This window comes from Danio aesculapii, chromosome 9 (assembly GCF_903798145.1).
Source record: "Danio aesculapii chromosome 9, fDanAes4.1, whole genome shotgun sequence".
NCBI classification, from domain to species: domain Eukaryota; kingdom Metazoa; phylum Chordata; class Actinopteri; order Cypriniformes; family Danionidae; genus Danio; species Danio aesculapii.
The window spans coordinates 52753896-52776198 of record NC_079443.1 but is presented as its reverse complement, the minus strand read 5'-3'; the positions used below and the strand labels follow the sequence as shown (position 1 = coordinate 52776198).

Sequence of the window (22303 nt, the reverse complement as noted above, 5' to 3'; positions counted from 1 at the left end):
CATAACCGCTGTTTGTGCACTTATGCAGATTAATATCAAAACATTTGCTTTATTTCTCGTCTCCTCACTACAGTTGGCTGTTAAAATCAAATACTAGAGCAACAATGCAAACGAAAACACCCTGGTTTATTGTGGTAAATTAACATTATGATAAATAAATTGGGGCAACACGGTGGCTTAGTAGTTAGAACTGTCGCTTCACAGTAAGAAGGTCGCTGGTTTGATTCCCAGCTGGCTCAGTTGGTGTTTCTGTGTGGAGTTTGCATGTTCTCCCCATGTTGGCGTGGGTTTCCTCTGGGTTCTCCGGTTTCCCCCACAGTCCAAACAAATGCGCTATAGGGGAACTAATGAACTATACTGTAGTATGTGTGTGTGAATGCCTATAGGTGTTTCGCAGTACTGGGTTGCAGCTGGAAGGACATCCCGTGTATAAAACATATGGTAGATAAGTTGGCGGTTCATTCCACTGTGGCTACCCCTGATGAATAAACAGTAATTTATACTACATACTTTACTGTTTTTTTGTAATCCATACTATAGTAAAGTACTTGAATTCATCTCTTAGTTGCCATGTAATACAACAATTATAATAATATAAACCAATAACCAAATACAAGAGCAAAAATGCAAAGGAAAACACCCTGGTTTATTGTGTTAAATTAACATTATGATAAATAAATTGGGGCAACACGGTGGCTTAGTGGTTGGAGCTGTCGCCTCACAGTAAGAAGGTCGCTGGTTTGATTCCCAGCTGGCTCAGTTGGCGTTTCTGTGTGGAGTTTGCATGTTCTCCCCGTGTTGGTGTGGGTTTCTTCCGGGTGCTGCGGTTTCCCCCACATTCCAAACACATGCGCTATAGGGGAATTGATGAACTAAATTGGCCGTAGTGTGCGAGTGTGTGTGGGTGTTTCCCAGTACTGGGTTGCAACTGGAAGGGCATATGCTGGATAAGTTGGCGGTTCATTCCACTGGGGCTACCCCTGGTGAATAAAGGGACTAAGCCGAAGCAAAATGAATGAACGGACTGTATTGACAATAAACGATCACATTTGAGCATGCAACTTGCCAATTCATATCGGAAAATAAAACATTTTATTGCATGCATGTAAATTTACCCTCATAACTGCTGTTTTCTCCCACATGAAATAATATACTATAGTAATTTATACTAAATACTTTTTCTGTTTTTTAATCCATACCATAGTAAAGTACTTGAATTAATCTCTTAGTTGCCATGTAATACTATAACTATAATAATATAAACCAATAACCCAATAGTATACAAGGTTTACCACAAGAATATGTATTATAAAACAACACACCACAGTTTATTCCAGTAAAAACTAAAGTATACTACAATATTTATTACAGTTTATCAGTGAATACTACAGTATGCTGGAGCATTCATTAACAAACATGCTGTAAATAACTTTAGTAAGTACACTTTACTGTATATGGTACAGAAACACTATAGTATTCATGATATAAAGAACTGTATTTTCTCAGTAACACACCCCTTAAAAGAAAATCCATGGTTTCTGTAATTACAGGATAGTAACGTTCATGTGCATTTAACTTATTTATTTTCCTTCAGCTTATATATCAGGGGTCGCCACAGCAGAATGAACCGCCAACTATTCGGGTATGTAGCGAGGAAAATAAAAGGTGCCGTTGACTTGAAATTTTGCCTAGATATTGGTAACAACCAAAGAAACCCATATATGCAGAGAAAACACATCTAATTAGTGTACAAATTGTGTAAACAAATGAAATGATACAAGAAAAAAGTATTGAACACATGAAGAAAGGAAGGTGTAGTTCTGCAGTGAAAGCCCAGACAGTAGCTGAAATCTCTCAGTCGTTCTTCAGCAACCCTCTGCCCTTCCTCAGTGTAAATGAAGATCAGCTGCTTCAGTCCAACATCTACATCAGCAGGAGGATGAAGATGAAACCAGGGTGGACATTTCAGCAAGACAATGATCCAAAACACAGACAAGGAGACTCTCAGATGCTTTCAGAGAAAGAAAATCAAGATGTAGAATGGCCCATCCAATCCCCTGATGCGAATCCAATAAAAAACTCAAATTAAAGCTCAGATTTGATAGACAAGACCCACAGAATTATGAAGATTTATACCCTCTGTTAAAGTCTGTGAGAAACTCACCCCTGAGCAATGCATGAAACTTCATTCTCCACATGAGAGGCTTCTTTAAGCAGCCATCATTAAAAAAGCCTTCTATATAAAGCTTTAAATACATTTCAGTAGTTCATTTTTATCACACAGAACTCATTTTTCAGATTTGCTTGTTTTGTTTTATTTCTATGCTTGTATTGTTTGGGTTTTTACCAAAATCTGGTTCAATTCCATGTCAGCAGCTCCTTTAGAGACATTATTCCCAGGTAAAAGCATGTCAATGTGTTCAATACTTATGTTCCCTGAGTGTATGTTTTACACAGTGGATGCCCTTCCAGTTGCAACCCTGAACTGGGAAAGCGTTTAACTTATAAAAACAATATTTCCAATTTGACTCAAACACACCATTAGTTCCACTCAGCGATGAAGCTCTTAGGCAGCAATATATAGTCAAGACATATTTTAATAACATACTTCAGACCAGAAATTTAATGACATAAGTGCTGTAGCATTTGCAGCATTAGCTTAATGCTCTTGTTTTAAGCCGGTCAGGCTAATGTGTTGCACATTCGAGACTAAATAAGCAATGCTTCTAATATAAAAACAACCATTATGAGCACTACAGTTTCTTGATCTTCATTTTGATGAAACTATGCGTTCGGTTTTCCTCATAACCTTTAATTTTACTAAGTCAGAAGAGTAGCATTTGAGCAATTCCAGCGTTATTGATGTGACATTTGCAGTAAAACCTCAAAAACATACATTTACAGAGAACGTACGTTCGCATTACATTGAAATGTCTGTTTATATTTTTCAAAATGACTAACCGCAGAGTTATGGGATCAGAAAAAGATCAATCTGTAAACCTTCTTTATATTTTAAGTTATGGAAATAAACATGCGTTATGGAAAGTCTGCGAGTTTACAGTAGACAACATACTTTGTAGAAATCCTGTGAATTAAATTGCAACCCAAAAGAAATAATGCTAATCTAAAGGTAGGCATGGGCCGGTATAAGATTCTGATGGTATGATAACCTTGGATAAAAATATCACAGTTTCACGGTGTTGTGATTACTGCTTTAAAATGGGTTCTTTTTAAATGTCTGTGTACAAAAACTAAAACTCTTCCCCCTTTGAACACAATATATTTTATTTTGAGAAACATTTAAAATATATATATATATATATATATATATATATATATATATATATATATATATATATATATATATAATTTATTTTATTTTCTGGGTTTTCACTTTTATTGGATAAGACCGTAGAGAGAAATGACAGGAAAGTGTGGGGAGCGGAGAGAGGGGAATGATCAGCATAGGAAATCAAGACAGGAATTGAACGCGGGTCACCGTGAGCACCGGAGTGCGTGTGTCTACCCCATTGGCACCGACAACACTTAAGATATTTTGACATGTCAACATGTCAGGCTAAATAATTCAAATGAATCATTGACTTCTGCTGTCTTCATTTGTTTCAAAAACACTGATTTCTTTACAATTTAAAACCGCATCTTTGGACATATTTTCTGCTGGAGATATACTGTTATCCAAAAAAAAAAAAACAAATGCAAATATAAAATCTTACACATACCTTAGGAACGGTATTGCAGAAAATGTTGACTGTTTTAAAACCTTGACTTTTCCAAACCGCGGTATAACTTAAAAAAGGTTATCATCCCATGCCTATCTAAAGGATAAGAGTTGGCTCTCTATACTACCTGACAAAAGTCTTGTCGCCTCTCCAAGTTTTAGGAACAGCAAATAATAACTTGACTTCTAGTTGATCATTTGGTATCAGAAGTGGCTTATATGAAAGGCAAAGGACTCTAGATTACACTTATTAGACCACAATAAAATATGATCATGTCTTGATTTTTAATTATTTCATTAGGACAGTAAGGTCTGAACCTTCAATAATGTCCAGTATAGAATATGTGGTCATGCTGCAGTGGAAACAGAATGAATATTGTATCTGACTCCATCATGAGCTTGGAGGACTGCATCCATACATCTCTGCAATGACTCAAATCACTGATTAATAAAGTCATCTGGAATGGCAAAGAAAGCCTTCTTGCAGGACTCCCAGAGTTCATCAAGATTCTTTATGTTCAACTTCAATGCCTCCTCCTTCATCTTACCCCAGACATGCTCAATAATGTTCATGTCTGGTGACTGGGCTGGCCAATCCTGGAGCACCTTGACCTTCTTTGCTTTCAGGAGCTTTGATGTGGAGGCTGAAGTATGAGAAGGAGCGCTATCCTGCTGGAGAATTTGCCCTCTCCTGTGGTTTGTAATGTAATGGGCAGCACAAATGTCTTGATACCTCAGGCTGTTGATGTTGATCATCCACTCTGCAGATCTCTCACACGCCCCAATACTGAATAGAACCCCAAACCACGATTTCTCCTTCACCAAACTTGACTGATTTCTGTGAGAATCTTGGGTCCATGCAGGTTCCAGTAGGTCTTCTGCAGTATTTGTGATGATTGAGATGCAGTTCAACAGATGATTCATGGGAAAAGTCCACCTTCTGCCACTTTTCCAAATGATCAACTAGATTTACTTGGTAAATCAAATATAATTGTGTGAAAACATTGACAGAGACATTTCTGAGTATTTTACAGTACTGTAAAAGTTGCTTTTTTGGTGAACTTTTTCATGGCAAGGTTGACATTTGCGTGGAATTGCTCATTTCTAGCTTTTTCCATGCGTTACACAGATGTCATCCTGCATATGGCTTGTTTTGGCTTTAGTGCATGTACACCAGTTTGCCTGCAGTTATATCTGTGTGTCTTCAGCAATATGAGATGGACAAGTCTCGACACCGTTTTGAGCATCTGCTTCTGCTTCAGGACTCACGTTTTACATTGTGCATCAAGTGGCGACAGCTTTTTGTTTGCATAAGAGGGTTGCAAAAAGTTGCTTAAATCCAATAAATGTCTGAATGCAAATCAAATTAAAGCCTTTAGTACGGCATACAATCTGTTTATGTTGACAACATTTAATAGTTGAAAATTTGTTTTGAAATTTTGCAGTTTTTTATGTTTAATTGTACTTTTAGCATTTGTGTTAAAGATAATGGGCTCTATTTTAATGATCTAGGCGCAAAGTCTAAAGCACATGGCGCAAAAGCATTAAGGTCATGTCTGGATCTGCTTTTGCTATATTAAGGATGGATAAATATGCTCTGCGCCCCGGCGCATGGTCTAACAGGGTTGTGCTTATTCTCTTAATGAGTTCTGGGTCTGTTTGGAGCATAACGAGCATTAAACCAAACAGAGTCTCATCTCTCATTCCCTTTAAGAGTCAGTTGCGTCGCTCCATGGCGCATTTGCTATTTACATGGCGGACTTTAAGTGTAAAAACTGAATGCTTCACTAGCGAGAAAACAGTTAAACAGAGCATCTGCAGCGCGAAGATAAAGAACGAGCCTCCTCCATTCAGCCTCTTTACTTTCTCTTTACTTTAACTCTTTACTTTACTCCTTTACTTTGGTGGAGTGAGGAAACGGTGGAAACTCACTCCACTGAACACATCCATTAGCCTACATATTTAATTTCCTTTGTTAAGCACAAAGATTTGTTTCAAATCTATTTCTAAATTCAGCTCTAATTTCCAGCAAAGGAATAAATGAACAATAATAATGAAGTGTGGTCAAAAAACTGAGTTATATCCAAACACACGTCCTGTTCTTATGCTCCATATGGTGATGCAGACGTCTCCAAAACCCCACAGCTGGACAAATCTAAACTAGTTTTTATTAAAACAAATATAAATATGCAGATAATAAATAATACTAATGATAATTATAACATTATACAGATGCAGATTATCATGAATAAACTGAAAAAGCCCCCCGAGATGAGGCATGAAGGCAGTGGTTTTTATATTTATAGAACATAATAATTTTAATCCTTTAATTTTTTTCATCTGTAAAGATATTTGTGTATTGCTGTACATCCTGTGTGTATTAAGCATTGTGCGAGTGTTTGAACCCACAGGCGCGTAACTAACTAGACTTTAGAGCAGCTGTTTGATGGTTTATTACGCTGTTGGTCTATTTCAGTTCTTCAAAATAGCAGCGTGCCAATGATGTGCCTTAACACACCTCCTTTTCAAACCAGCACAAATGGATTTGCTATTTAAACAACGTGGTGCAAAACGTGAAAATTAGGGTTGCGCTGGTTTGAAAATGGCAACAAATCATGCCAAACACGTCTTACGCCTGCCTTATTGCGTCGGGTGTATGATAGGGCCCAATGAGTTTAAGCATTATAAAATAAGTGCACTGTAAAATGCAGAGGTCCATTCAACTCATTCCCTTTGTCCCAACACAAATGGATCAAGTTAACCATTTTAAGTGGGTTAAACATAAAACAATTAAGTTGTCCCAATAAAATCTCAAGAATTGTGTGGTTTCAGCACATTTTAAATAAGCTGTCTGAACAAGCTAATAATATTTATGAGTGTGTATTACAGCTTTATTTTATTTTTGAACATTAAAAGGTTTGTTTTTTCACATCAATAAATTGCTTCTGTCATGCCTAATTTTATAAAGACATACACTGAAGTGCTTGATATACACTCAGAGGCTATAAGCCTCGAAGGCTCTCCTGTAATACTTTGTTCTTTTTCAGGTTTATTTATTGCAATAATATATTTGTTGACTTTTTAATATCAAGCTTTGACCCTAAAATACTTACTAATAGTCATTTTAAATCTTTAAACTTTGCTGCATATTTTTCAAACCAAGTATTTCAATTAGAATTTCCTATACATTTAATTTAGTCGCTCAGGGATGTCTTAAAATTTAGATTTAAACCTAATCCACAGTGTATTGCACCTGTCTTTTAATGAATTGAAATATCTGAAACATTACTGTATACTTTATGCACATTACTTTATGCACATCAATACATAATGACAGTCATGCTTGATTTTAATAAAGATTTTCACTTAAATAATGTAAAAACAGCTGAAGATTATATAAATTATAGTATTATTAGCAATTATTATTCATTTTTAAATATTTCCAAAATTTTTAACAGAGCAAGAACATTTTCTCACAATATTTCCTATTATACTTTCCTTCTGCACAATATTTCTTTTACTTTTGCTGGAAATTATTTTCTTATTTTCTTATTTTCTTTCATTATTTATACAGTCCACTGACTTTCCTAAATAACCTAACTTGTCAATTAACCTAAAGTACTTTTTAATACTAATATTAATCCTAATATTGATATTAAATACTAATTTAATACTAGTATTTTAATACTAATCACTCAGGGGTGTGTTTCCCAAACAATGACGTAACTCGCAGCTGAACTATCATAGTACGATGCATCGTTTTGGAAAAGAATGATGTAGTGACGAGTGGTTCCCAAATCCCGCAGTTTCTCTGTCGCAGATCCATGTTAGTTTTAACGTAAAATGCCCATAATGACGCTCTAAACGGGGTGGAATAACAACTTTAGAGAAGAACCTTGTAATTTCTATGTGCAAATTATATTGCTTTACACAAACACACATTTAAGAAAAAAATCCAATATTAGTTTTGGTAAAAACATGCAGTCGCTTTCCATATTAATTGAAATATATGTAAATGGCACATATAGAGCCTGTGTTTCCTTATATAATGGAGATACAAATATTATAGAGAACATTAAATATTCTATTCTAAAACATGAAATCACTTACAAAAGCTAACACTTATTCTAATCTCATATATAAATCATATAAATAAATAAATGAGGCTGATTATTACGAAATGAAATTTAATATTTATTATTTATTAGGAAATGAAAAAGTCCTATTTTAATAATAAAATTGATGATGATGATGATGATGATGATGATGATGATTATAAATAGGATATTGTTTATTTATTTTTAGTTATTTTTTTTAAAGTCTACTTTTACAATTTGACACTTGCAAACCACTGCAGAAATGTTATAACCAACAGGCCCCTGTCATATACAGTACAGATACTTAATAAATAACCTACTATAAATTAAAAGCATTAACGTATGCTGTGTTTTTTGTTTTCACAAGCTTTGGAGACGTAATGTAAATTCCACTTTTAAATAATAGCTCACCTATAGCTTTCGTCATGAGGCTGTGTTCAAAATGACATCAATGTTTTTATAGTGCACTGTGAAGGGAGCGCAATTGTAAACTTGAAGATCGCTGAAACTGAACTGTAAAATACTTTGAAAGCAAATTACACCTAAGAGAGATGACTTTAATGCTTTTATTTTTTATAATTCACTAAAGAAAGCCACTAAGTTTTAGCTGGTGCGCCTACATTTTTAAAGATAGGAGCACCAGTGCTACCAAGCAAAAATGTTAATTTCGAGCCCTGTAATGTATAGTAAATATAGTTAAAATATTGTGAACAGCTGAAAAAAAGGTTATTTTTTATTGTTTGTATATGCTTTGGTAGTGGGGGGTCGCGAGTTCTTGACGATCTTACATTGGGGGTCGTTGGTTTAAAAGTTTGAGAACCACTGTTCTAAAGGAATAGGGCATAGGGGGGTAACTGGGGAATAGAACACAGCCAGGAACTACAGCTCCAGATGTGTTGTTGCAAGCATACAAGTTTGCCACCCAGTTTGCGAATGTTCGTTGGAACGATGGATTTGAGAAACGTCAAATCAACAAACTATGTTTGTAACGACGAAACTCACGACCTTAATTGACTAACGATGGTTTTCGGAAACGCACCCCAGAATGATTTTTTTATTTAAATGCTAATAATGACATTTTTTGCTGTCATATTTTGACATTTTAATACATTAAAAAAAAGAATAAAAGATTTGGCTTAGATTAATCTCACATAAGCATCTCCAAGTATCCATAATAAAAGTTTGTTTTGACTTAATTTGTGTGTATTTTTTATTTATCATGTTTTATTAAATGTTTTTGCATAATTATTTAAGTGTGTGTGTGTGTGTGTGTGTGCGTGTGTGCGCGTGCGTGTGCATGCGTGTGCGTGCGTGCGTGCGTGCGTGCGTGTGTGCGTGTGTGTGTGTGTGTGTGTGTGTGTATAATTTGTATCATATACATACATTTTCTATCTAAATATAAATATTTTCTCATATATGCATGCATGAGTGTATATAATAATAAATAAATTCAATTCACCTTTATTTGTATAGCGCTTTTACAATGTAGATTGTGTCAAAGCAGCTTCACATAGAAGATCATAGTAAATTGAAACAGTGTAGTTCAGTTTTCAGTGTTTGTTCAGTTCAGATTAGTTCAGTTCAAAGTGTTTTAATATTCACTGCTGAGAGTCCAAACACTGAAGAGTAATCCATCGATGCACAGCTCTACAAGTCCTGAGCTATGCAGGCCAGTGGCGAGGAAAAAAAAAAACTTCACCGATAGGCGAAAGTGAAGAAAAAAAAAAAAAGCTCAGGAGAAACCTGGCTCAGTTATATACGCAGTACACCCACATATGTTATGTCCAAACAAACTTTTATTTTGGATGCGATTAATCTTTGCTCAGCACTAACTTGTAAATGTAATTGGATGCAGGCACTGAAATTAAACGTCTTATCTTTGCATTTATTGTTGGCTTAACATACCAGACTGATATTGTCCACTAATTAACATTTGTTTTACTCTCTCTCTCTCTCTCTTCAGATGACAGCAAACACATCAGCTCAGCCTCCATCAATCATCATAAACATGCATATGTGGATATTGGCCGTATCGTCGTTGGCCACGTTTTTCAGCTTAACTGAGATGTTCGACATCTACGGGGATATCTGTGGTGGCTTGTGCGTCTGCGAGGAACGAGACGGCATTTTTACAGCCGGCTGTGAAAACAGAGGAATTAACAGTCTGTCAGAGGTAACACCTTTACACTTCACTGCATATCATCTCCTGCTCACAGGGAATCTGCTGAAGAAAGTCTCGCTCAACGATTTCCTTCATTACGAGGGACTCACTATTTTACATCTAGGCAACAATGATATATGCGAGATCGAAGCGGGCGCCTTTAACGGACTCCAGGGATTAAAGAGACTGCATCTAAACAATAACAAAATCGAAGCACTAAAGGACGACACTTTCCTGGGACTTGAAAGCCTGGAGTACCTACAGATTGACTATAATTATATTAGCCACATCGAACCCAACGCTCTGAGTGCTTTACGTCACTTAGAGGTGCTCATCCTCAATGACAATCTACTCTCCGTTCTGCCACACAACATCTTTCAGTATGTACCTTTAACGCATCTCGACTTGAGAGGCAATCAGCTTAAAGTGCTACCCTACAGCGGACTTCTGGAGCACTTGAGTCGAATCGTTGAGCTGCAGCTTGAGGAAAATGCGTGGAATTGCTCTTGTGAGCTTATTGCGTTAAAAACATGGCTTGAAAGCATATCCTACACAGCTTTAGTTGGCGATGTGGTTTGCGAAACGCCATTCAGATTGCACGGACGAGATCTGGACGAGATTTCCAAACAAGAACTGTGTCCTCGCAGAGCCATCGCTGAATATGAGATGCGCGCAGAACCGGCGCACAGCAGCGAAACGGTTTATAAAACCACACCAGCGACTGCTGGATTTGCCTCCTCAACCATTCTGCGCTCAACCAAAAGCAGTCGGTTATCAGGAAAACTGCGTGTCAAACCTACATCGCGCTCTTCTTCGAGCAAGCCGCAGAATTACGGCCCCATGTTGGCTTATCAAACAAAATCGCCAGTTCCTTTGGACTGTCCCAACACTTGTACGTGTAATCTGCAAATATCAGACCTCGGGTTGAACGTTAACTGCCAAGAGAGGAAAATCGAAAGCATCTCGGATCTCGATCCCAAGCCGTACAATCCTAAAAAGATGTATTTAACCGGAAACTACATCTCTTCGGTTTGCAGTTCAGACTTTAGTGGCGCGACTGGATTGGATTTGCTCCACTTGGGGAACAATCGCATCGCAGTCGTCCACGATAAAACATTCGGCCAGCTCATACATCTACGCAGACTCTATCTGAACGGAAACCTAATCGAGCGTCTAACTGAGGATATGTTTTACGGTCTGCAGAGCTTGCAGTATTTATATTTGGAGTACAATGTGATTCGTGAGATTGCAGTTGGGACTTTTCAGCAGTTGCCCAATCTTCAATTGCTGTTTCTCAACAATAATCTCCTCAAGACCTTGCATTTGGGCATTTTTGACGGATTAAACCTTGCTCGATTGAATCTACGCAGCAATCACTTCCGAACTCTTCCGGTTATTGGCGTACTTGACGAACTTGCGTCGCTAATTCAGATCGATCTCTTCGAGAACCCTTGGGATTGTTCGTGCTCCATATTGGACATGAAGAACTGGTTGGAGCAGCTCAGCACGGGCACTGTTGTGAACACCGTCATCTGCGAATCTCCACCGAGGCTTTCTGGAGAGGATATGCGCTACATTCGATCGTCTCACATTTGTCCGGAAAGCTCAATTGCGCAATCATCTGCCGTCCCGCCATCGGAGGAATCTTTTCCTGGAAGTACAATCACTTTAGAGACCGCTCTTGATTTTGATACTCAGTATCCCGCCGTTCCTCTTTCCGTCTTAATACTTGCTTTATTGCTTCTTTTTATATTATCAGTATTCATCGCTGCAGGTTTGTTCGCAGTGATAATGAAGCGGCGTAAAAAGTCAGAACGCTCTGCTTCAATAACCGCCAGTGCGATTTATAACGAAAGAGCGAACATGAAGTCTCGAACGTCGGCGGGTCACGTTTACGAATACATCCCACCGTCGGCGGAGAGCGCTGCTAAAAATGGCCGCTACAACCCCAACGCAATCGAGAATTATAGAGACTTCGAAGAGCTCAATAGAGTTCTGGGGACAAACTCGGACGAAGAAATCGGTAGCAATGCAATAAGCTCAGAGTTCAGCGCCGGGACTCCAGAACCGCTCAATAGGAACTCTCCACTTTTGGATGACAACTATTTCTACCGGGATATTTTAGCTAGGGACCAGCAGGCCTCCTATAGAGGTCATTTACCATGTAAACATGGCACTCATACAGATTTTGACGTGGGGCATCATCAGTACTTGAATCCGGAAAGGGTTCAGCAGACCATGGTTTACTGCTCGAGCCCCACCACCGTCTACATTGAGCCCAACAGAAGCGAGTGCTGGGAGCTGAGGGCCAAGCTGCACTTTGAACCAGATTATTTGGAGGTCCATGAGAAAAGGACAACTTTTACCCAGTTCTGAAATGAAGTCAAAATTATTCGCCCTCCTGTAAATTATTCTTTAATATTTCCCAAATGATGTTGAACAGATTCAGGAAATTTTCACAGTATTTAATATAATATTTTTTCTTCTGGAGAAAGTCTTATTTGTTTTATTTCAGCTAGAATAAAAGCAGTTCTTAATTTTTTAATAACCATTTTAAGGTCAATATTATTAGCCCCCTTAAGCAATATTAGTTTTGGATTGTCTACAGAACAAACCACTGTTATACAATGACTTGCCTAATTACCCTAACTTTACCCTAATTAACCTAGTTAAGCCTTTAAATGTCACTTTAATCTGAATACTAGTATCTTGAAGAATATCTAGTCTAATATTATTTACTGTCATCATGACAAAGAGAAAATAAATCAGTTATTAGAGATGAGTTATTAAAACTATTATGATTAGAAATGTGTTGAAGAAATCTGCTCTCCGTTAAACAGAAATTGGGGGGAAATATACAGGGGGCTAATAATTCAGGAGGGCTAATAATTCTGACTTCAACTGTATTTGTCTTCATTGAAAAAAAAAAGCTGTGGTGAATCTCACAAAACCAATGCATTGCACCTCAGAATTCAAAAGAAAGATCAAGTGTGTGTGTGTGCGTGTGTGTGTGTGTGTGCGTGTGTTTTATTTTATGTCATTTGTGACCACAAAATCATTCATAAGTGGTACATTCTTGGAAAATGAGATTTGTGCATCATCTGACAGTTAAATAAATATTCTTTCCATTGATTTACAGCTTGTTAGGACAATATTTATTAGGCATACAGCTATTTGAAAATCTAGAATCTGCAGATGAAATAATAATAATAATGAGAATGAGAAAATCGCCTATAAAGTTGCTCAAACTAAGCTCTTAGTAAATCATATTACTGATTAAAAATTACGTTTTGATGTTTTTATGGAGGGGCAACACGGTGGCTCAGTGGTTAGCATTGTCACCTCACAGCAAGAAAGTAGGTAGAGTCACGGCTTGGCCAGTTGTTTGTTCTTCCTTGTGTTGGTGTGGGTTTCCTCCGGGTGCTCCGGTTTCCCCCACAGTCCAAACTCATGCACTATAGGGGAATTGATGAACTAAATTGGTCGTAGTGTATGAGTGTGTGTGTGAATGAGTGTGTTAGGGTGTTTCTCAGTACTGAGTTGCAGCTGGAAGATCACTCGCTGTGTAAAACATATGCTGGAATAGTTGACGGTTCATCCCGCTGTGGTGATCCCTGATGAATAAGGGGACTAAGCCAAGAAAAATGAATGAAGTCAACAAAATATTCAAAGTTAAACAAATCTCATTGATTTTACTACAGTTTTCTTTCGTTGTAATTCTGGGGTGTTTTATGAGATTCACACTATATTCTGATACATATCATGCATATTCCAAAATATGATAATCATCTGCTTCATTATCATGTGTTTAATACATTCTGAGGTTCATGAATGGTTTTTAATGTGTGAATATAAAAGTAACGCAGTATATCTCAATGATGTAAAATGTTGTGATCTTTCACATTTACATCAATGCTTTCCCTCACAAATGAAGTGTTTTTATTTATGTATGTACACGATCTTTCATAAATGATGCCAGTGGACTTGTATATCGAATCTGCAGATCGTTGCACTTTTGTTTTGCACAACTGGCTAAATTATAGAATAATTTTTTGTACAATTTATATTGCCGGTTAAACCAATTACTTTTTATTCTTAATTAGCCATGCTGTTCCTGTGCATTGTTTGAGTATTGATTTTAATGTGTACGGAATGCATTGAAAGCACAAAGTGTACAGTAATTCTCCTACAGCCTACTGGGGCCTGTACCATGAAGTCAGATCACGTTTGTTTAGTTTGCACCAATCCTGAGTTTTGATACCATAACTGCAGGGTTTTACCATAAATGCAGCTTTGCTTTAATCATTCTTTGTCGCCATGGTAACTTATGCTACATAGCTTTCCTGCTCTTGGAGCAGGTTATGTTCTGGTTATGTTCAGGATTATGTTCTACTTTTTTACAGGATATGTTGTTATGTTCATGTGATGTTGATGTTATGTTGTAGTTATGTCCTTGTTATGTTCTTGATATGTTGTTTTGTTTAGGATATGTTCTTGTTATGATCAGGCCATGTTCAGGATATGTTCTGGATATGTTCTTGTTTTGTTTAGGATATGTTCAAGTTATTTTGGAGGTTTTTCTTAGAATATGTTCTAGTTATGTTCAGGTTATGTTCAGGTTATCTTCAGGTTATGTTCTAGTTATGTTCATGTTATGTTGTAATTATGTCCAGGTTATGTTTTTGGATATGTTCTTGTTTTGTTTAGGATATGTTCTAGGTATGTTCTTATGTTCTTGTTATAATCAGGTAGTGTTCTGGTTATGTTCAGGTTATGTTCTTATTTTGTTATTTATATGTTCAAGTTATTTTGAAGTTTTTTTTAAGGATATGTTCTAGTTATGTTCAGGTTATGTTCTAGTTATGTTCAGGTTATCTTCAGGTTATGTCCTAGTTATGCTCATGTTATTTTGTAATTATGTCCAGGTTATGTTCTGGATATGTTCTTGTTTTGTTTAGGATATGTTCTAGGTATGTTCTTATGTTCTTGTTATAATCAGGTAATGTTCTGGTTATGTTCAGGTTGTGTTCTTCTTTTGTTAATTATATGTTCAAGTTATTATGAAGTTTTTTTAAGGATATGTTCTAATTATGTTCTAGTCATGTTTATGTTATGTTTAGGTTATGTTCTAGTTATGTTCATTTTATGTTGTAGTTATGTCCTGGATATGTTCTTGTTTTGTTTATGATGTGTTCTTATGTTCTTGTTATGATCAGGTTAGGTTTATTATATGTTCTGGATATGTTCTTGTTTTGTTTAGGTCATGTTCAGGTTGTGTTAATTTTTTAGGACATGTTCAGGTTATGTTCAGGATATATTCTTGTTTTGTTTAGGTTATGTTCAGGTTATGTTAAAATTTTTTAGGATATGTTCAGGTTGTGTTCAGTTTATGTTCATGTTATCTTCAGGCTATGTTCTATTTATGTTCATGTCATGTTGTAGTTATATCTAGGTTATGTTCTGGATAAGTTGTTTTTTTGTTTAGGATACGTTCTAGTTATGTTATGTTCTTGTTATAATCAGGTTGTGTTCTGGTTACATTCTAGTTATGTTCATGTTATCTTCAGGTTATGTTCTAGTTATGTTCAATTCAATTCAATTCAATTCACCTTTATTTGTATAGCGCTTATACAATGTAGATTGTGTCAAAGCAGCTTCACATAAAAGGTCACAGTAAATAGGAACAGTGTAGTTCAGTTTGTAGTGTTTAAGTTCAGTTCAGTTTAGCTCAGTTCAGTGTGGTTTAATAATCACTACTGAGAGTCCAAATATTGAAGAGCAAATCCAACGATGCGCAGCTCTACAGATCCTGAACCATGCAAGCCAGTGGCGACAGCGGAGAGGGAAAAAAAACTTCACTAAAGGCGGAAGTGAAGAAAAAAAACCTTGAGAGAAACCAGGCTCAGTTGGGCACGACCATTTTAATTTCTCCGCTGGCCAAACGTCTTGTGCAGAGCTGCAGTCTCAGTGGCGGAGGCTGGAAGCTGGCCTCAGCGAAGACTCGTCTGTCTCTGGAGCGTCATAGGAAACAGTCTCATGTTCTCCACTCTTCCATGACCATCGCAGTAGTTGTTCAGGATTCGGCCAGGTCCAGGATATGGGAACCTTGGGATCATCTCGTCGTTGGTCTTGGATCGAATCAGTGACTCTGCATAGTCTGAGGGCCTCGGGAAGAGTATCCCCAGGTGGAAATGGAGAATAAAGAAAATAATTAGCGTAGCTGATGTTCACAGTGTATATCAGCAAGATGCATAACCTGTGTGGAAGTCCCCTAAGTGGTGCACTAAGTGTATGCTTTACTGAACAGATAGGTCTTTAATCTAGTTTTGAATTGGGAGAGTGTGTCTGAGCCTCGGACGTTATCAGGAAGGCTATTCCAGAGTTTAGGAGCTATAAATGAGAAGGCTCGACCTCCTTTACTCGACTTTGCTATTCTAGGTACTACCAGAAGCCCTGAGTTTTGAGATCTTAAAATGTTCATGTTATGTTGTAGTTATATCTAGGTTATGTTCTGGATATGTTGTTCTTTTGTTTAGGATACGTTCTAGATATGTTATGTTCTTGTTATAATCAGGTTGTGTTCTGGTTACGTTCTAGTTATGTTCATGTTATGTTCTAGTTATGTTCATGTCACGTTGTAGTTATGTTCTGGATATGTTTTTGTTTTGTGTAGGATACGTTCTAGTTATGTTCTTATGTTTTTTTTATAATCAGGTTTTGTTCTGGTTATGTTCAGGTTATGCTGTAGTTATGTGTCCAGGTTATGTTCTTGGTATGTTGTTTTGTTTAGGATATGTTCTTGTTATGTTCATGTTATGATCAGGTTATGTTCAGGATATGTTCTGGATATGTTCATGTTTTTTTTAGGGTATGTTCTAGTTATGTTCAGGTGATGTTCTAGTTATGTTCATATTATGTTCTGGTTATGTTCATGTTATGTTGTAATTATGTCCAGGTTATTTTTAAGGTTTTTTTTTTAAGGATATGTTCTAGTTTTGTCAAGGATATATTCTTGTCATGTTCATGTTATGATCAGGTTATGGTCAGAATATATTCTGGATATGTTTTTGTTTTGTTTAGAATATGTTCAGGTTATGTTAATTTTTTTAGGATATGTTCAGGTTATGTTCATGTTATAATCAGGATATGTTCAGGTTTTGTTTAGGATATAATTAGGTTATGTTAGGGTTTTTTAGGACATGATCAGGTTATGTTTATGTTATGTTTATTATGTTATATCCATGTCATGTCCAGGATATGTTCTAGTTATGTTCTAAAATGACAAATCTCTGACCCAATGAAGTCTCTCCCCCAGTATTTTTTTTTGTACAGAGTAAGATTACTACTGTAGTGCCAAATTAAGATTGAACAAAGGATCAAATTAGTAGATAATGCTTTTAAAACGCTACACAAGAGCTTACATTTTTGAGTCTCTGTTTACGTGTACATATTATCAGCTATACAAAAAACAACTTCATTTGCACTAATAAAGCAACCTGCTGTTTCAGCTGTCCTCTTTCATGAACAGCTTTTATTTTTAAATCTCACTGTATAAAATCTTTTTAATTCATGTATTTATAAATATTTCAATCAATCAATCACAGTGTTATATTTTAAGGCCTGTGATTGGCTATCGATGTCCCGCCTTCTGCTCATGACCTCAGGATCAAAGCCCAAATCAGGCATCATGGAAACAGCAAAGCCTGATTGCACTGATTTGATTTATTCATCTGTAAACTAATCCCGAGTTTGTTCAGCCAGCATCATGGTACAGGCCCCAGGTCACAGTCGCTGTGCAATATTAATGTAGAGTCCCTTTAAATGTGGCGTTGCTCGTCCACCCACATCGAATAATAATCAGCAGCGCCAGGAGAAACGACAGCAACGTGTAAGCCAAATCTGAGTCTCCTTCCCTTCTGCTTTCCCTGATGTGTGACTCAGTGAAGGAAACAACAGTCCCAGCCTCTTTTACACGAGGGTTTGTTATTCAGCAAATGCCAATGAAAATTTCATGCAGGGCTCGAGGCTCCGCTGAGATTGTTATGCAAAAACAGCAGTTGCTGCGGCACGTCAGTGTTTCTTTCTCTCTCTCTCTCTCTCTCTCTCTCTCTCTCTCTCTCTCTCTCTCTTTCTCTTTCTCTTACTGTTCATATGGACTGGAAATAGCAGCTCTTTTCATGGATTTATACGCCACTGTCATGATTATATTGTGTCGTTTCATGTGCAAATCGAATGAATTATACAGATAAGATGAGTTCTGTGTCTGTCTTTTTTCCCGTATTTATTCTATAGGGGTTTTTAATGTGATAATAAAAGAACTGCAACTTTGTCAAATATGAGGCTAATTATTAAAATCTCAATGCTGCGTAGACAATGTCATTGTTGAGCATAGTTCAGTTTAATTTTGGCTTGGTTTTGTAACAACTATAAAGTTGTTGATGTCAATTAGAGCATTTTTCATTCATTCATTTTTCCCTTGGCTTAGTCCCTTTATTCATTTCACCACAGCGGAATGAACTGCCAACTTATGCAGCATATGTTTTACACAGCGGATGCCCTTCCAGCCGTAACCTAACACTGGGAAACACCCATACACAATCACTCATTCACACACACACTTGTACACTACTTTAGCTTATTCAATTCCCCTATAGCGCATGTGGTTGGACTGTGGGGGAAACTGGAGCACCCGGAGGAAACCCACACCAACACAGGGAGAACATGCAAACTCCACACAGAAATGCCAACTGACCCAGCAGGGACTCAAACCAGTGACTTCTCCACAAACTTCTTGCCATGAAGCAACAGTGCTAACCACTGAGCCACCGTGTTGCCCATCAATTAGAGCATTTTTAAAATATGAGAAACTAATAAGTCCTTTAGGGTGGAGCTATCAGTCCTTTATTGCCGGACTATCAGTCCTTTAGGGCGTTTTTATCAGTCCTTTCTGGCGGTGCTATCAGTCCTTTAGGGTGGAGCTATCAGTCATTTAGGGTGGAGCTATCAGTCCTTTAGTGCGGTGCTATCAGTCCTTTAGGGTGGAGCTATCAGTCCTTTATTGCCGAACTATCAGACCTTTAGGGCGGTGCTATCAGTCCTTTAGGGTGGAGCTATCAGTCCTTTAGGGTGGAGCTATCAGTCCTTTAGGGCGGTGCTATCAGTCCTTTAGGGCGGAGCTATCAGTCCTTTAGGGCGGAGCTATCAGTCCTTTAGGGCGGTGCTATCAGTCCTTTAGGGTGGAGCTATCAGTCCTTTATTGCCGGACTATCAGTCCTTTAGGGCGTTGTTATCAGTCCTGTCTGGCGGTGCTATCAGTCCATTAGGGTGTAGCTATCAGTCCTTTAGGGTGGAGCTATTAGTCCTTTAGGGTGGAGCTATCAGTCCTTTGGGGCGGTGCTATCAGTCCTTTAGGGTGGAGCTATCAGTCCTTTAGGGCGGTACTATCAGACCTTTAGGGCGACGCTATCAGTCCTTTAGGGCGGTGCTATCAGTCCTTTATTGCCGAACTATCAGACCTTTAGGGCGGTGCTATCAGTCCTTTAGGGTGGAGCTATCAGTCCTTTAAGGTGGAGCTATCAGTCCTTTAGGGCGGTGCTATCAGTCCTTTAGGGTGGAGCTATCAGTCCTTTAGGGCGGTGCTATCAGTCCTTTAGGGTGGAGCTATCAGTCCTTTAGGGCGGTGCTATCAGTCCTTTAGGGTGGAGCTATCAGTCCTTTAGGGCGGTGCTATCAGTCCTTTAGGGTGGAGCTATCAGTCCTTTACTGCCGAACTATCAGGCCTTTAGGGTGGAGCCATCAGTCCTTTAGGCTGGCGCTATCAGTCCTTTAGGGTAGAGCTATCAATTCTTTATTGCCGAACTATCAGTCCTTTATTATGGAGTTATCAGTCCTTTAGGGTGGAGCTATCAGTCCTTTAGGGTGGAGCTATCAGTCCTTTAGGGTGGAGCTATCAGTCCTTTAGGGTGGAGCTATCAGTTCTTTATTATGGAACTGTCAGTCCTTTAGGGCGGAGTTATCAGTCCTTTAATGTGGAACTATCAGACCTTTAGGGCGGAGCTATCAGTCTTTTAGGGTGGAGTTATCAGTCCTTTAAAGCGTGGCTATCTGTCATTTAGGGTGCAAGTCCTGTAGTCCAGTCCTGTAGGCTGGGACTATCCCTGTATTAGGGCAGGGCTATGAGCCATTTAGGGTGGCTAATATCAATCCTGTAGTGTCTTGTTTCTGCTCTGCATTGGTCCATTCGTCAATCTTTCTTCATTTAGTTATAGCAACAACCATCTTGCAACAGTCTAATCAGTTCCCAAAATCATGCACCGCCCTATGTTTTTGTTTTTCTTTCTATCATTTCAGATCCTTTTCAAGTGGATGAACGCCACAACAGTGGAAAACAGGGCAGTCTTAACTTCTGTTTTTTGGTGACTTTTAATGCCTCACTGTGGTTTCTTTGTTTTTATAAAACCAACCAGAAAGCAAGGGTGTGTCACTAGCTTGAACACACACACACACTCTCACACACACACACACACACACACACACACACACACACACACACTCGGTCTCCGTAGCTGAAACTACTTCTTTCTCTGCATTTAAACATTCTTTGAAACATATTTGATGATGTAAGTAAATCAGCTAAATATGTAACACTGTTCTAGTGGATTTTGTAGAGTTTAATGAACCAATCTTACGTAATGCGCCTTTAAAGTCGACACTTCACAGTCGTTTACTGTGCTTTCTGCATAAAGTCACTTGTGTGAATATAATTTGATGCAAATACAAATAAAACACACCATCTGGTCTTTGACCCTCTTGTACAGTATCCATATGCAGCAGATGTTTTCCTAAATTAAATCTCTGAACAACACACACAGATACTTGTCAAATCCACACGGACTGTTTGGGGAAATGCGGGTGCAATATTTCAGCCACAGCATATCATTTGTGCAGACAAAGAGTCAAACTGGACACAGTGACGAGAAGCTCAGTGACAAGCACATCTTATGGTCCAAAACCCAATTCTGCATTAAAACCCTGCTGTCAGGAGCTTGTTTTGACAGAATCTGCACTGAAACACTGGCTGTATCTGAAATCGCCCCCTGTACTCTCACTCACTGTTCTCCACATAGTCCCCAATGTATACAAGTCCACTAATATAGTCAAGATGAATGAAACGAGTGGGTGAATTGGAGCGCTGAGGGATGCCGCTTTGTTTGTGTTGACAACTTGAACGCGACATTATTTGCTAGTCATTTAAGCGCACAGTTTATTTATTAAACTGCATTAAAATCTGCTATTTAAATGGTATGTTTAGAGATCCGAATAGCATTTATTGCACTTTTAGGTTATAAACTGCAGTATTTGCTTGTTTTAAAGTCTTTTTAATATTTTTAAAGGACAATAAAATTAATAAATTAAGTTTAAATATTTTTTTTACTCTAAATGAGCATCAAATATTTGTTTGAATTATGAATTACACATAGTAGCAATGTTTTTTTTATTATTTTTTATATGATACTGCTTTAAATAAAACTATATTTACAACTAATGAGTAAAAATAATGTCAAATAAATCCAATTTTCATAGAAAAAATACTGATAGTCATTAAAATCAGGTTATATTTTCATTCATTCATTCATTTTCCTTCAGCTTAGTCCCTTTGTTCATCAGGGGTCGCCACAGTGGAATGATCCACCAATGATTCCATCATATGTTTTACACAGATGCCCTTTCAGCTGCAACCCAGTACTGGGAAACACCCATACGCTCTTATTCACATACACACACACTCATACACTACAGCCAATTTAGTTCATGAATTCCCCTATAGCGCATGTGTTTGGACTGCGGGTTAAACCAGAGCACTCGGAGGAAACCCACGTCAACACGGGCAGAACATGCAAACTCCACACAGAAACGCCAACTGACCCAGCTGAGATTCGAACCAGCGACCTTCTTGACGTGAGACCACAGTGCTAACCACTGAGCCACCGTGTCACCACTTCAAATTATTTAGTAACTCTTTATGTGAACAACCCCCGGATATAAAGTTTGCACTTCAAATGCAGCACTAGTGTTGAGTTATTATGCAATACATAATAACAATACAATACAATCTCAATAGTATCTGGATGCAGCCTTTATGATGCAAGCTGAGATTGCATCACTCAGAGATGCAATGTCAGAAACAATGCACTCAAATGGAGCGAGTGACGTCACTGTGAGGGGTGGGGTAAGGCGAGCCCATTAAAAAGCATTGGATGCAGCTCAGATTGCACTGCACAGAGTCTGCAGCCAGACCCCTCTCCA

The 22303-nt window shown here is 37.8% G+C and overlaps 1 protein-coding gene across 1 annotated transcript in view; it reads left to right on the top strand.

Moving 5' to 3' along the window:
- Positions 1 to 12373, top strand: part of slitrk5b (SLIT and NTRK-like family, member 5b) — a 19065-nt gene extending 6692 nt beyond the window's left edge. Inside the window, exon 2 of the mRNA XM_056465019.1 lies at positions 9800 to 12373. Coding sequence (XP_056320994.1) covers positions 9800 to 12373 — 2574 coding nt within the window. The remainder of the gene's footprint in view (positions 1 to 9799) is intronic.
- The last annotated feature ends 9930 nt before the right edge of the window (positions 12374 to 22303 follow it).